At 46.5% G+C, this 15,970-nt stretch overlaps 1 protein-coding gene across 3 annotated transcripts in view; it reads left to right on the forward strand.

Moving 5' to 3' along the window:
- Nucleotides 1-817: 817 nt before the first annotated feature.
- Nucleotides 818-15,970, forward strand: part of AP3D1 (adaptor related protein complex 3 subunit delta 1) — a 42,712-nt gene continuing 27,559 nt past the window's right edge. For 2 of the 3 annotated variants that reach the window (XR_005954038.1, XM_041423457.1), the window contains exons 1-3: nucleotides 822-1,298; nucleotides 14,507-14,602; nucleotides 15,415-15,495. Coding sequence is in view for 1 of the 3 variants with exons in the window: in XM_041423457.1 (XP_041279391.1) it covers nucleotides 1,203-1,298; nucleotides 14,507-14,602; nucleotides 15,415-15,495 (273 nt within the window). In the remaining 2 variants the exon portion in view is untranslated. Of the gene's footprint in view, nucleotides 1,299-14,506; nucleotides 14,603-15,414; nucleotides 15,496-15,970 lie in introns of all 3 variants that reach the window. The other variant, XR_005954040.1, reaches the window with a different exon arrangement.

Raw genomic sequence — 15,970 nt, forward strand, 5'->3', positions numbered from 1 at the left:
TCTGGTGCCGATGCTGGGCCCCACGGGGCAGAGGCTGGGCCCTGCTCTGAGCCGCCCTGCAGGCACACAGGGCTCAGGGCCCCTCTCACCTCGCTCTGCTCTGGAGGCTGAGCAGCCCCAGCCCCCAGCGTTCCTCGTACGAGAAGTGCTCCAGTCCCTTCATCATGTCCACAGCCCCCACGGGCCCACTCCACGTCTCGCTGATCCCGAGGAGCCCAGAGCTGGACACAGCACTCCAGCTGAGCCCCAGCAGGGTTGGGGAAGGGGCAGAAGCAGCTGCCATGTCCTACCACCGATGCTTCTCCTAACACAGCCCGGGATCCCACCGGCCTCTTGGCCCCTAGTTCAGGTCTAGCAGCTCATTAAATACTCAGTATTTGCTCCAAGCGCTTCCAGGGCTGGGGTTTTCTGTCCTGCGTGTGCAGGTTTGTTGTTTCCATCCCAAGGGATGAGAGCAGCAGGACTCCCCTCCCGGGCCTGAATCCTCCCGAGGGGGCGAGTGAGCGTGGCTTGGGAAGAGTGGGCGGGGCCGGCACGAATAGTGGGCGGGGCTTTGCTGAAGGGGTGGGGCGGGGCGGGCTCGGGGCGCGGTCAGACACCTCGAGGGGCGTGGTCTGGGCGGAGTAGGCGGGGCTGGAGAGCGGCAGTGAGATGGGTAAGAGGCGTGGTCAGAGAGGGAAGGGGCGTGTCTGGAGAGCAAAGAGGCGGGCAGACAGGGCAGGGGCGTGGTAAGAGGGCGTGTCCAGACAGTTGGAGGCGTGACCAATGTGACTGGGCGTGGCTGGAGAGCGGCGAGGCGGGCGGGGGAGCCAGGACCGTTCCGGGGGCGTGGCCAGACGGAGGCGCGGCCCGGACGGAGTGGGCGGGGCTGGAGAGCAGCCCGGCGGACGGCGTTGGCCCGGGGGCGTGGTCGGTCGGTCGGGGCGTGGCCATGACGGGGGCGTGGTCGAGCCCTCAGCTGACCGGCCGCCATTTTGTCGGTGCCGGAGCCTCAGCGCCGCCTGGAGCAGTGCCCGCGGCCGGGGTCGCCTGTGCCCGCCCGTCCGCCAGGGCAGCTCCGCCCGTGCCCTCCCGCTCCCCTCGGCATGTGAGCGCCCCGGCACCGCTGCTCTCACCCGGCTCGAGCGGCAGCAGCACCGCGGCGGCCCCCTCGGCCGGGCCCGGCCCCTCAGCCCGGCGCAGGCCCCGCCGCCGCCGCCGCCATGGCGCTGAAGATGGTGAAGGGCAGCATCGACCGTATGTTTGACAAGAACCTGCAGGACCTGGTGCGCGGCATCCGCAATCACAAGGAGGATGAGGTGAGGGGACCCTTCCCCGCGCTCCGGCCCGGGGATGTCACCGCTGGCCGCTGGGGCCGTGTCTGGGAAGGGAATGTTGGCTTGGGAAGGGGGAAGCGGGAGTCAGAACGAGGAAGGTGACGCTGGGGTGTGGGGCAGGAGGGACAGGCTGGGTGAGAGCAGGAGAGCTCATAAGGGAGGGTCATGCTTGGTGCTCACCTTTGCATTCAGTGTGTTGTGGTGTTGAGATCTGTGATACACATACGGAAATGTATATGCACACGCAAATGTATACATGATTATTATGGAGGAATAATGTAGAGGAATTCCTTCCTCTCCAGCCCTACAGTCACGTGCTGTACTCAGCTATGTATTCTTCACCCTGAAGCTGTTATGCAGGAGAAGTAAGCTCCTAATTCAGCTTTCAGACCATTCATGTTTAGGATCTCCTGACTGAAACGTCCTTCTCTCAGAGCTTTTCTAGGCAGCAATCAGTTCTCCGTGTTGGCCTGTTATCCACTCTTGTGTGAGAAGCACGTGATCAGGAAATTAGTATAGGTGAAATAATTAGTCATCAAGAACGTGTTATGTGAGACTCCACAGTGAAGTGTCACATGGTAATTGAGAAGTAACGGGCCCCAATGTCATTTATGTTCATCTTCAAGTAACTCCTGAAGCCTGAGAAGCTTTCTTAATGTTGGTCTAACAGCTGGGCTTTGCTGGTGTGGTGGGGGGTGGCTGTGGAGCCAGTATCAGCTATCAAAAGCTGAAAAGTTGTAAACATGTAACTAGATGAAGAACTTTACTCGGAAAACTGTTCTTACTTGCTGCTGCTATTGAACTGAAACAAAAAATACAACTTCTAAAATCTCTGTGAAGCTGCTTGTGCGCATGACAAGGGTTTGTTTGGTAGTGAGAATACCTGGAAAATTTCTGTTTTTAACAGAATATGCTGAGTTGGAAGTGACCCACCAGGATGATTGAATTTATTTCAGTATATGTTAAATTTGTGGTATTGGTTTGTTGGCAGAGGAAGGCAGGGCTGCTTGCAGTGCCCTGAAAAATGTGGGAAACACCATGAAGTGGCAACAGCAAATTTGTATGGAATTTATGAGCCTAGTGTGTTCTGCCAGAGCAGGACCTGGTGAGCAGTATTCTTATGGTGCTCCTCCAATGTGTTGTGCTGCTTTTAGTAAATCTGCTTTATTCCTTTGTGCATAGGACAGAGAGTGTTTCATCAGCTGTCAAAGCCCTGAGGATCCTCCTGGTGAAGGTCCAGGCCTTTGTGGCACCAGTTCTTTGAGAAGAATTGAATGGTTTTTCTAAAATAATTTTGTGACAAACAGCTTCATAAAGAGAATTGCGAGCCACACCGAGCTTGTGTTCAGTCTGTGAGAAGAAATGGTTAAAATGCATTGGCTTTGGTGCCCTTTGGAGTTAGGGAAAAACATTCCTTGGACAATTTTGTAGGGCTCTGTGTACTTGTAGGAAGCTGTTACTGGGGTATGTGCACACTCTGGGATTCAGTGAGGTCAGAGCAATCTGTTGTCTCAGAACAGTTGGGCTGCACCATGATGGGAGTTTAAACTCTTCAGTTTGGAGTACAAAAGGTGAGATTTTGAGATAGATAACTATAGGCATAATTCCTTTTTATAGCCTCATGAGCACACAAAAATTAAAGCCCATACCAGGATGCGTTCAGCTGATTAAGACATTGCACTGGTAAAACCTGTGTGTTTGGGAATCCTTCAAGCATTTATCTTAATTCCAGAGAGTGGCTGTAAATCCAGGAAAGGACTGTGCCTTTTCCTGGCTCAGCTGGAGAGAGCTGTAAACCTGCTGTTGAACTGTTGGGTGTGGATTCAGTGCTTTCCAGGCAGTGGCCAGGGACATTGGCTAATTTTCAGGTGATGTTACAAAATCAGAATGCTGTTTTAGAGGAACTAGCTGCAGAAATTCTTCCTCTTTTCCCTACAGTGTTTCCATTGTTCATTGTATCTGTTGAATGTTGCTCCAGTGCTGTAGTTCAACCAACATTTGTGTGTCTCAAGATAAGTGTCTAGGCCTAAGACAGGCACTCTATCCTGTTCAGAAAAACAAATTTGTTTAAAACAAACAGTGTGCTTTAGTGGGGAGGATATTGGCTATTGGTCTTGGCTCAACAGGAGTTTCTCCAGGAAGAGTTGTCTCTGGAAAGTAGCTACTGTGGTTGTTAAATAGCAATGATATGAAGAGAAATGAAGGCAAGATTGTTGTTTTGACTTCTGATTTACTTGTACTTTTTGCAGTAGGTTAGTTTATTTACATGTCTTGGGTTTTGTGTTTTGGAATTTAATCACATGGAAAAATCTGCCATCACTTATTCCCTCATCTCTCTGGGCAGTCTCTCTTGGTAGATCTGAGATGGAAAGTTTTATTCCTTTTTACTTCTTACACAGGTATCACATGAGCATGTCTGGTATTTCACAGCCCATCGAGGCCGTAGGAGTGCTTGACACCCCAGTTCACAGTGGGTTTCTCAGTGCAGTTCTTTGACAGCCCCACTGTCTTCTTGCTTGGTGGGTTTGTGTTCTTCCTATGTTGCTGTGACCCTAAATCTCACACCTCAAGGTGTGTCCTGAAGTCAGAGCAGGCCACATCTCTTCATTGATGATATTTGTGTGCTCCTCAGCTCCTTAGAGGAGCTGAGAGTGCTGGAGGCTGCCTGGCCCTCAAGCTCACAGCCTCTGCAGTGTGTTAATTCCCTGTCAGAGGCATTTCGTTGTGTGACCCGTTTATTTTGCGTTTAAAAACTGAAGGGATGGACTCCCCCAAGGATGCGAGGCGGGAGAGAGGAGGTGGTAACAGAGGCACTGCCCTGTGCAGGCTCAGTGCCCGTTTCCGGTGTTCTGGGGAGCTGGAGCTGCCCGGTCCTTCTGCAGGGAAGTGCTGTGTGCAAGGAGTGAGGTGGCAGAGCAGCATTCGCTCCCTCCCAGCTCTGACACCTTGTGTTTACTTTCCAACAGATGCTTTCGTTCCTGTGGTGTTTCCCAGCACCAGCTCAAAGCCAGACTTGATCCTACTGCGTTTTCCTGACTTTTCACTTCCAATACCTCATTCTCTCCCTTTCATTTGGAAAAGGGATGCTTTTGCTAATGGAAGTGGTGTTTTTCAGCAGTTATTAGATGATTTTATATACTGTGGAGTAACTTCTACTTTGTGCCTACTGCCTCGGGATCTGCTCCACAGCATGCTCAGGAGAGGAAGGCCTTGTACCACAGGCTGTTAAAATACACTGGATTTTTGCCAAGATAGTCCAAACTGATAAATTATATCTGTTCTCCTAAATGTGCAGTAAGGGACAGGATATTTCTCTGATGCTGTTTGGCCCTTGCACAGTGTTTTTCATTCACAGGTAAAAGTTTATTTTTCCCCAACAAGGAAGCTCCTGTCAGATGCTGATGTGAGATGTTCCTTTAGAAAACTGAAATGATTAAGTAACAGAAACAGGTATTAATGAGTATGCTTAGGCTCCTTCAGGCAGTAGCTGTCTGTTTCAGGTGTCTTTGATTTACTGCAGAACACTTAAGGAGAGAGAAGGGATTTTAAAAAGTCCTGTACTAAATATCTTTGCACCTCACTTATAATGTGAGAAGATTGTCCCCCTCTTTTCTCAGAGACTCTGCTGTGTGTGCCTTTGTGTTTTTGGTAATTGATACTTGCAGGAAAAATCATATTGAAAAATTCACATTTTCCTGTCTTTGGTGTTGGGTGATAAGTATTTCATTGCTGGTTTGCACCCTAAACTGTTTCAGAAGAGTGAAAGGAGCAATCAGTGCTGCTGGCTGGGAAAAAACTTAACTTCAGTTACTAATATAATGCTAAATGGGAGGAGTGTTGTGTGTCATGCTGTGCAATGTGTGGTTTACTGTCAGCTCGGGCTTTCCAACCTGCCAGTGGCTTCTTGCCACTTACTGAGTGTTACCTGAGGACAGGGTATTTGTAGTGTTAAAAAAGATTTTTCCCCCTAAATAAAGGGCTGCTGTGTTCCATGCTGATTTCCAGCTTCTTCTGACACATTTTCAGGTGAAACCATGTGGAGAGTTTTGAGGAATCTTTTCATATCACAAAACTCTTCTGGGCTCAGCCTGCCCTCAGTGAGGCTGAAGGCCTCCTTATGATGGCCTGGCCTCAACCACTGGTGCAGTATTAGTATTTGATGGCAAAGGATATGGGATGGAACATAATCAGGGAATTTTGAGGAATGCTGAGCAGCTTGTTGGTGCCTGACAGAACAGACCGACTGCTGGGCAGTGCAGTTCATTGGTGACAGACAGCTCTTTCAGGCACTGCTGCTCGATCAGTTACTGTGTGTCATATACGTGTTGGTATCTTTGAAGGCAGCTCATTATTCCACCCACTTCCAAGTGGATCTAGAGTTGCTATTGTTAATTCTTCCCGCGTGTGAATCACTGCAAAAGACAGAAGCAGAAACAATACACAAAGGGTTGGATAAGGACCTCACAGCACTTGGTGAGAAACCAGTCTGGGACTGGCCTGCAAGGCCCAGTGTGACCTGTCCTGTGTTACCTGCTGTGTCACGGCCACAAAGGGCCTGGAGCGTGGCACATGAGCCAAGATGCGGGCTTGTTCTCCTGTGATTACAGGCAGGAGCAGCTGAGGCTTTGCATTAGTGCTGCCTTTCATTAGCTTCTTGCTTTCCCCTGTATTAAATATTACTTAATTGACTGTGGCATAAGTGGGGATAATAGCTTTGTTCCCAGTCCTGATCGTTTTATAGCTGCCTCTGCTGAGGGTTTGAAATGCTCCAGGCAGATCTGTGCTGGCACATTTGGAAGTAAATATTGTGTCCAGGGGATAGGAAGAGCTGTCTGGTACCTAAGAAATGGAGTGACCATCCACTGTTCTTTTGGTGAGGCCAGGGGAAAAGCAGCCAGAGAAATCAAAGTAAAATATGGATACAGATTACATTTCTGCACTGTGATCAACTGCAAAGAGCTGTTTATTTGGTGCTTTTTGTGGCAGATCTTTGTCCAGGTGCTAAGTGCAGAAAATGGGATTTTTTTGTGGTTTCTTTCCATCAGTGTCATTGAAAGTGACTGAAAACCTCTTCCTCCACAGTGTGAGTTAGTGATGGCATTTGTGTACAGACAGCACCTTTAGGTTTTTCACTTGGGAGAGTTCTTGGGAGTACATCCTGCTCCTGGTGCCCTATGAAGGGCAGTGTTACATGACAGGCACCAGAAAGAACCAAGTCATGGGACCAATTACAAGGAAGCATTTGTGTTCATTGGGTTATTAAAAACTGCTGATCATTCACACTGAGAAATTGAAATGCTTTGTTATCTAAGGGGTAGTCTGCTAAAATCCAGGTGTCAGGAGGCATAAGAATATCTGAATAGGGTAAAAGTTGCAGAAAATAACATTGGTGGTAGTAGTTTTAGTAGCTCAGAAAGATGATTGAGTGGATTTTTTTAAATAAGAAGCAAATGTTGAAAGTAACTGAAATAAGTGAGCCCTGTTGAATCCTGAATGTAAGTGGGTATTAGAAATGTTTGGGTCCTGCCAGCCCCCCCTCAGTCACTGCCAAGCACAGTCAGTTTGTAAACCTCATAGTTGAGTGCTGGTTTTTGTATTAGCTGGGGTTTTTTTGTTGTTATTTCCATGATGACTGAGGTGTTCAAACCTGACAACTTCTGCTGAGAAATCCCTGTGTTGGAAGCTGTATAAATGGAGGGAGGTGTCAGTGTGGGAATGTTGAAACTTCTGGTTGGCTCAGTCTGTGGCAGAGCTGTATAAAATATATTACTCCAAATGGATCACTGTGTTAATCAGCTTCAGCCTTGAGAGTGGATGTTTGTTTAGTGTGAGTGGTGTGATTGTACAGCAGGGAGGAGGTGACCAAACTTACTTTAATTACACAAATATTTGTGCTGAATTTAAGAAGTCAGGAATGGCCATGAACAGTCTTTTTCATTGTCCTCCTTACCTTTCCATAACTGCACAGTATTCACAGCTGTGCATGAATCAGTGTTAGAGCTTTGTAGTCCTTTCAGTGTTACATTTGTATTTGGTATTAATACGTCATTAAGCATCTTTTTTTGGTTTCTCCCTGAACTACTTCAGTCATCTGAGTCTCAGCAACAATAGCTACTTTAGTTTCCCTGGAGGAAGTGACTGCTTCCTATGCATCCAACAAAGCACGTGCTTTGATGAAGCCTGCCTTTATCAGAGCCTGAAACTGCACAGAGATGTCTGGAACAAGCAAGTTGAAAAATCTACTGTAAAAACACTTGCATAGCTTTTTACATAGTAATGTAAAAATAAAACTTTGGGTACATCTTGTATTTGCAAGGATGAGCACTTTTATCTGACACATCTCTCCAGGCTTAAAAGTTGTCTGCTCGGATATGGCTTAGACAGCACAAATCCCTGAGGATTGTTTAATTGCTGTGCAATTAAATTAACAAATACTGTGATCAGACTGGAGATGTGCTTATATTAAGTGACTGATCAGACTGGAGATAATTAAGGGACATCTCTAGACCCTTGCTGCTGCTGCCTCTTACTGATTTACCGGTGTTTGGGGCTTGCTGATTGCCACTTTCCTCATTCCTTAGGTGCCAGCAGTGATCTTGGCCTTGCCCACCTGGGAGGGCAAGGTTGGCTCATGTAAAATCCTGAATTGTCTTTGAGTAAACCACCAAAGAGGGGCTGTCCATGGGAGACTGCCAGAACACCCCAGTGCTTGGAGGGGTGCTGCAGATGCCTGGAGTCACTTTGGACAAGCAGCTGCAACTCTACACCTGTTCCTTTCCTGCAGCCCAATCTTTGTGTTACAAACCTGTTCAGAAGATCCTGTGTGTTTTTCTGCCATGCCTTAAGGGGCTGTAGTGGTTGGTCTGGGGTTGGATATCTGCCCTGAAATTGGTGCACAGTACTTGCATAGATAGCATTTCTCTTTTTTAGAATAAGGTTCAAAGGTTTTAATTGGCTTATGAGTCACTTTAGGATGGATGTGTGCATGCATCATTCCAGACTTCAGTTGGTAAGTGTGTAACTTCAGCAAACATTAACAAAAGGAAAAACTGTAAACCTACTTTTTGCATTCCTTCCTTTGTGTTGCTTGGCCAAGGAGTCTTGTGACCTCACTGTGCTTGTACCAGACAAGGGGGCAGTGGGTAATGCATCATGTTTCTAATAAATAATATAAAAGTCTGCTGCAAATGAACCAGCAGAACCTCGTGCCTCTGGTGTTGTCACTCAGAACATTGGGCTGGGATCTTAAGCCTTCCTCAGGATGAGCCAGTAAATCCCTGGAAAGCTGGGTACCAAGGACAAAACTAAGGCATGTTAAAACATGTACAGCAATGCTGTTTATCAACAGCTGAATGAAAGATAAGCTTGGCTTTCTGAAAATGCCTTTCAGTTTCCTGAGCCCTTTGTTGCAGCTGAGTGCCCTGTGTGCTGCTGGACTCAGGCTGTGTAAACCCATCAAGATGAACATTGTGCAGCTTCCCACTCAGTGCTGATCCTCTCTTCTGCTCTCAGCTGCTTTGCCACGGTTTTCGTGAAGTTACTTGTGAGGAGCATGTGTGAGAGCACATGCCTTGGAATTCTTTCTATCCAGCCGTGGAGTAGCTTTAACAAAAGATCCTGTTATTTATCTCAAATAGCTTTTTCTGCGGTAGTTAATACGGTATTTTAATGGAAATTAATAGGTTGATCTCTACTGCTGAGTCCAAGTCAGTAGGAAGCAGCACATTTTGCTTTTTAATGCCCTTGTCTGTTACTTCAGTTGATTCATTCAGTACAACGTGGTACAGGTACTGCAAAAGCCAGACGTGTTCTCTGACTGGTTCAGTGCTCTTTGATACCAAGTGCTGCCTTTGGGGGTTTGAGAGAATCCTGGCAAGTGATAAATATTTCTTCCCAGCCTTCTTTCCGAGGCAGCTGATCTGTGCTGTGAATGGGATCTGCTGCCTGAAGCATGAACAGGTCTGGAAGTTCCTTCTCCTCCGCAAGGTGTTTTGGGGTGTGAGTGCCTTTGGTGCTGAGCATCGTGGTCGTGTTAGGAAGTTTCAGCAGTGGGCATCTTCCTCTCATGTGAGACCATCATGTGCTTGTGCTCGGCTGATCTCATGGAGTTCATCTCAAAGTCCTACCAAAAATTGATAAATCCTATAGTGCTTAAAACAGAATAAATGTTATATTTTGTGCTTATTTATTTTTATGTTCTAAGTATTCCAAACATTTGTTTTACCATGGTGTAGTTCAGACATATCAGAAAATGTCTTGCTTCTTGTGGCATTCACCGTTAATAATTCTTTCCTTAAAACACTGTATTTAACCCTGGAAGTGCAAGAGAAATAACAACTAATGTTCACTGACATTTTGCTTTTTCATGTGGATGGAAGCACTTGGATGTTGCAGTGACAGGTTGAATCTCAAATCAAGTGCATTTGGTTTGCTGGACTGCAATCTGAAGTGGTGGGAATGTGAGTTTGCCTTCTCTTGAGTTTAGAAGGTGGTTTATGGCTGAGATGAAAATACAGCTTCTTAAAGAGTACTGGAAATTAGTAGTTTGCGTGATTGAATTTAATGTAAAGGTTCTGCAGTGATCTCCATCCCAATTATTGGTGTGTTCCTGTCAAGTAATGACAGAAAGTACAGCATGGAGAATCACATTTCTTAGGAATGTAATTGTTGTACAGATTTTAACTTCACATACTGCTTGCTTGAGAAAGATAAGTCTTTTGTGAGCATCTTTGAAATTGTCAGCAAACCCCAAGTTCTGTCTTGGCTTGGAATAAAGCTTTAGTGTTTTTCAAAGTTAAGTCAAAAAACATGGCTGGAAAATGAAAAATCCTATAAAATGGCATTTTTGGCTTCTTACCATGACCCACTCTCCCCTTCCTTCTTCCATTTCAAGGAGACTGTGTCTTTGATTCATGATTCCTTCTTTCTTATTTTAGCCACTCACAATCATTTAAATGCACATATTTTCTAGGTGAGATCTTGGAATTCTTGAGGAATTTGGGCTTGTTTTAAAAAACAGCTTGTGTATTTTGTTAATGGGTATAAAATATTCCATCCTCTCGTTGGTGGCATACTTAGAGAAATGCAGTTGTGACTGTGCTGTTCTCACAGCTCTGTTGGGTGTTCTCTGCGCACATCTGCAGGCTGCACTTGGGTTTCAGCTGGGCTGCTCCGGGCGTGTTCCTGTAACGCTCCTTGGGAGAGAAACAATTACCAGAGTGGTTGCTATAGCACTTCATTAAGGACCCTTTCCACCGAAGCAGGGAAGGCTCCTTTCCCATTTGGCAGCCTAGCAGGAATAAAAGAGAGCCTCAGCTCCTTGCCTGCTGCTCTCAGAGCCTTCAGCTCTGCTGCTGGCAGGCAGCTCTGCCCCTGCTCCCACCCTTCCTCCTGGGTGGGTTCCTGTGCCTCATGGGGCTGCCTGAGCATTGCCTGGCTCCCTCAGAGCCATCTGGCTGGGCACATCCACAGGTCTGTAAATGTTGGGGCTTAGAAATGCTCCTCAGTCAACTGGCCAGGATGTGAGCCATCAACACAGAACTGCAAATTGTACTGTCACAGAATTAGTAAGGAATTAATAGCTAAGAAATATATTGATATTGTAATGAATACTGGGAGCATAAATGAACCCTGGGCACTGTCTTGAATCCTGGGGTCAGGTTTGGGCCCATCCTGGTAAGAAGGACAGTGGAGGGCTGGAGTGTGTCCAGAACAGGGACTGGAGCACAAGTGTGATGAGGAGCAGCTGAGAGAGCTGGGGGTCTCAGCCTGGAGAAGAGGAGGCTCAGGGGGAACCTTGTGGCTCTGCACAACTCCTGATAGGAGGGGACAGCCAGGGGGGGTTGGGCTCCGAGGCAACAAAGGGACAGGACAGGAGGAAACTGCTTCAAGCTGTACCAGGTGAGGTTTAGATTGGGTATTAGGAAAAATTGCTCCATGGAAGGGATGGTCAGGCATTGGAAGGGGCTGCCCAGGGGCAGTAGTGAAGTCACTGTCCCTGGAAGTGTTAAAAAAATATGTGTGGATGTGGCATTTGGGGCATGTCCTAGTGATGAGCATGGCAGTGCTGGATTAACAGCTGTTGAACTTGTTGGTCCTAGAAGGCTTTTCCAACCTCAGTGATGCTGTGATTCATGGGACCTCAAAAGCGTAAAGGAAAAGCATTTAAGGAAAAACAGAGCTACTTCTATCCTGGGAAATATTTGGTTTTAATTACCACACTAGGAAATTCCTATAGTAGAAGGATTTATGCAAAGACATAATCGGTGCTGGGCAAGATACCCATATTTTTTTTGCTGTGTCAGTATGTAAATGTTAAGGGGTTTTTTTCTTCCAAATATTTAGGCCTTGCTGAGTGACTAGAATTTTTTTTCATTGCATCAAGTGGTTGTTGTCCCTTTTGCTGTGTGGTGTGACCCCACTGAGCAGCTGTGGGCTGCAGTGGGGGCTGTGGGTGTGGGTCAGTGGGAAGGGCTTTGGTGCAGGTCGCTGTGCCCAGGTCAGGGTTGCACAGCCACAGCCTCTCTAAGGATCTGCTCCCACCTCCGGGTTCCCTCCCGGTTCTGTGGGTGTGAGATGTGGCAGTAGATCCAGCTGGGCGTGGTGCTTGACTTTCAGATTTAGGAGGGAGGCTGAATAGATCAGTTTTCCTCATATTGCTCATTCATGGCAGTGCCGCTCCACAGGATTAACAAAAAGTTAATACCTGCTGATCCTGTAAAGCTTTCTATATATAGTGCCTACCGTTCCTTGGAGTGTTTTGGGATTTGAAGTACAGCTGTTTCAGAAGGACTTCTTTCTGCTCTCTCTAATCCCTTTTTTCAGTTGCAGATCTGATTCTGAGTTCTGTAATTTGCTTTTCCAGAAGCTGGACTAACTGGTAGGCAGGGATTTTCCTGTGGGATGCTGGGGCTGGTGGCTCTGGAGCCTGTGTTCAGCTGTGCCAGGCTGGGCACTACTGAACTTCTCTGTACTCTTATTTTTTCCACCTCTCCTGCTCATACAGTGGTTTGTGCTCAGCTCTGAAGAGGTTGCCAGGAAGATGAAGCTAATGTTTGAATAGTGTGGGGATAGATGCAGTGGGAAATAAGTGAGGCTTTTGGTTATGGATGTAAAGACTGAGAACCTGTGTGTCAGTGTCCTTCTGCCCTGAGAACCATCACTGGCCTCGCTGCCCAGGATGTGGCAACAAGATACACACGTGAAGGATTCTGTGACACTGTTCCAGTGTGCTCTTCTGTGAGCATAAAATATTCAAGGCCAAGTACAATATATTTGTGGATCAGTTGCATGTTGTGTAAGTCATTCTTTCAGAATTTTTAATGAAGTATTTTCTACCCTCAGAAATTATTTTTTGGTTTATACTCAAGAGTTTGAACTTCCCATGTGAGTTGTCAGGACCTGAATAGCTCTCAGGTGAAGGGTTTACAATCCCAGAGCTGCTCTTGGGTAAAGTCACCTGGTCACTGTGTTGTTAAGTGTTTGGGGGTGATGGCATCTCCAGTTTTGGCAGTTGTGATCCACTCACCTGTATCCAAGGAGAACAGAAGGGATCTGCTTACAGGAAAGGGTTGTTTGGTGTTTACAGTGCCCTTCTTTAACAGGAGAATTCCCACTGTAAGGATAGTATGTCTATCCCAAACACAGGCATTTAGGAATAGCCTAAATTCCCTCAAGTTCATTCATGTGTCTTCTAAACACCCCCAGCTCTGCCAGCCTGGCTCCAGAGCAGAGGGGCTCCAGCCCTGGCAGCATCTCCGTGGCCTCCTCTGGCCTGGCTCCAGCAGCTCCACGTCCTCCTGCTGCTGTTCCCCAGGGCTGGGGCAGCTCTGCAGCTGGGCTCTCACCTGAGCACAGGGGCAGAGGGGCAGAATCCCCCCCTGCCCTGCTGCCCACGCTGGGGGCTCAGCCCAGCACAGGGGGGGTTTCTGGGTCAGTGCCCATGGCCGGGGCAGGCTGAGCCTCTCACCCACCAACACCCCAAGTCCTTCACCCCAGGGCTGATTTCCATCCATTCTGCACCTGCTGGTTCTAGCAGCAAGCTTTTGTGACGTGAATAGTGTCACTCCAGGATATTTGTAAAAGACTAAAAAATGGTTGTATCAATGCACAAAAATTAGTGTAAAGGGGAAAAATGTTGATTAAAGTCAGGCCACTAGGTGCTTCTATGCTGAAAATATAATTTTGGAGGAAGGTGGTGGTATTCAGGCAGGGATTAGGTAATCTGGTTCTGACCTGGTTCCTCTGGCAGTTAGGAATGTGAAATACCCTGGTGCATGAATGGCTTTGAAAAGAGAGATTATTTATTTGCATTTAGATTTTCATGATTCCTGTAGCAGATGCCTTCAGTACTTAATTGTGAACTGGAAGAATCTTTGGCTGAGCAAGTTCTGCTTATAAAGTAAAATCTGTACAGATAATTTTAAATCACATGTTTGCCACATCCTTCCCACAAGCACAGATGTGATTGCTTGGAAAGATGTGAAGCACCAATATTTAAATGTAAACATTGTGACATTTGGCTCTTTGAATTGCTGAGAGATTCATAGAAATAACTGTTATTTATCAAAATGTGTAAATGGCAAAAGGGCTCCTGGAAGCTGAGAACCAGAGAAGGGGTTCATGACTTTCCATGGAGGTTTCCATGGCTGGGGGATCCAGGAAGCACCTGTGTCCCATCCAAGCCTCGTGTTGTGTCCCTGTGTTGTGGGTGCACACCCACAGTGTCATCATTGGCAGCATGTCCAAAAATGGGGTGTTCTCATCAGTCACCTTTCATTTGTGGGCTGTTAGCAGTGCTTGACAGTTTCTTCTTGTCACGTAATGAGCGGGTGTTCTCTGACGTCCCTCCGGGGGCAGTGAGTTTTCCAGCAATGGTGAACTCTGTTTTTGTTCAGACCTCTGCCTACTCAGTCTTCAGATTTTTGAATCTAGAGCTTTGGAGTGAGTGGTGTAATTGTGAGGGAGAGGCAGAAGGGACAACCACCAAAGAAACATCTCCTACTTTTGGTTTTATAAGGAAATTGTGGTGGCTCTTTTTAATAAGTAATTTTGTCAGAATTAAGTACTTACTAAATAGTGTGTGTGTGAGATTGGTGCTTGCAAATGGAGTTCTGCTGCTTCTCCCCACCAACATGCTGGAAACTTCAGAAACTGGTGGAGGAGCTCAAATTTTTGTTTGTTTTCCTCAGGCAAAATACATCTCGCAGTGCATCGATGAGATCAAGCAGGAGCTGAAGCAGGACAACATCGCAGTGAAGGCAAACGCAGTCTGCAAACTGACCTATGTAAGTGCCTTGCTGGGATCCCGTGGAATTGCAGCTGCATTTTGTTCTTTTCAGCTGATTTGGAGCCAGCCTTGGGTCTGGGTGCCTGCTCTGCCTCGACTGCTCCAAGTGCAGGCTGTGGGGACAACGCTCCCCCAGCTCTGACGTCAGAGGCTGCACTGCACGTTCCTGCTCAGTTTGGTACCACTGGATTTAATTGTGATGGGTCAGGAAGTGAGTCTCATTTAAAGCAAACAAGTTAAAAGAAATTGTTTTCAACTGGATTGGTTCTTATGGCATACTGACATGAGCACTTGAAACTGGGTTTGTTTCTCTTTGCTCAGTCCTTTGTTGACAAGAAGGATACAGAAATTTTGGTAAAGAATTCTTTTTGTGGCTCTTATTATTATGGTTTTTATTAAAAAAAAATCAGGAAGAAAACCCTTCACACCAGTGCTTATATAACTGCATATCATAGAATCACAGAATGATTTGAATTTGAAGAGACCTTAAAGCTCATCCTCCTGCCATGGGCAGGGGCACGTTCCACTGTCCCAGGCTGCACCAAGCCCCATCCAGCCTGACCTTGGGCACTTCCAGGGATCCAGGGGCAGCCACAGCTGCTCTGGGCAGCCTGGAACAAATGCAAACTGTTTAAAACTTACGTTGTCTTTCACTTACTGTGAGTGGTGAGTAGTACATTGCTCATAAACCTCTGATGCCTTACAGTATCATTTTCAGACTCCTGTTGCATCTTCAATTTTGGGACATGTCTTGACCTATTTTCTTGAGTCTCTTACTTGACAAGTTTATCTTGGCTTCTCTGCTAACAGTTACAGATGCTGGGCTATGACATCAGTTGGGCTGCTTTCAACATTATTGAAGTTATGAGTGCTTCCAAGTTTACATTCAAGGTGAGTTCTCTGTAAATGCAGCTGTCCTGGTCAAGCTGTCAGATACCTTCTGTGAAAAGCCAGGGTATTTTTATGTGAAGACCACCTGAGATTCTTAGTACCAGGCATTTTTTATTTTGTAATAGCTTTTTAATTTTTCTTGAAAGATGTATTTTATGTTCTATTGCAGTCCTTTTTCACCAGACAGGTGGAATGTTGCTTCCTAAGGAATGATTTCCAAATGGGGCTTTATACCTGAAACTCAGGAGTCAACACAGACAAAATAATTGTAGTAGATAATCCTACCTTATTTCTGCAGCTTCTTGGTCACTGAACTGTGTTGTAACATAATTAGAGAAGGTGAAGGTGGTTTTATTACCCCTAAGACAGATAAATTATCAGTAGACCATTACTTGTCTGAACTTACTCTTTTTTGATATAAACCCCCTTTTCTAGGGGACCCCTCTCATTCTTCTTCTGTTATACAAACCTACTC

Source organism: Onychostruthus taczanowskii, unplaced genomic scaffold, assembly GCF_017590055.1.
Source record: "Onychostruthus taczanowskii isolate IOZ18803 unplaced genomic scaffold, ASM1759005v1 scaffold110, whole genome shotgun sequence".
Lineage (NCBI taxonomy): Eukaryota > Metazoa > Chordata > Aves > Passeriformes > Passeridae > Onychostruthus > Onychostruthus taczanowskii.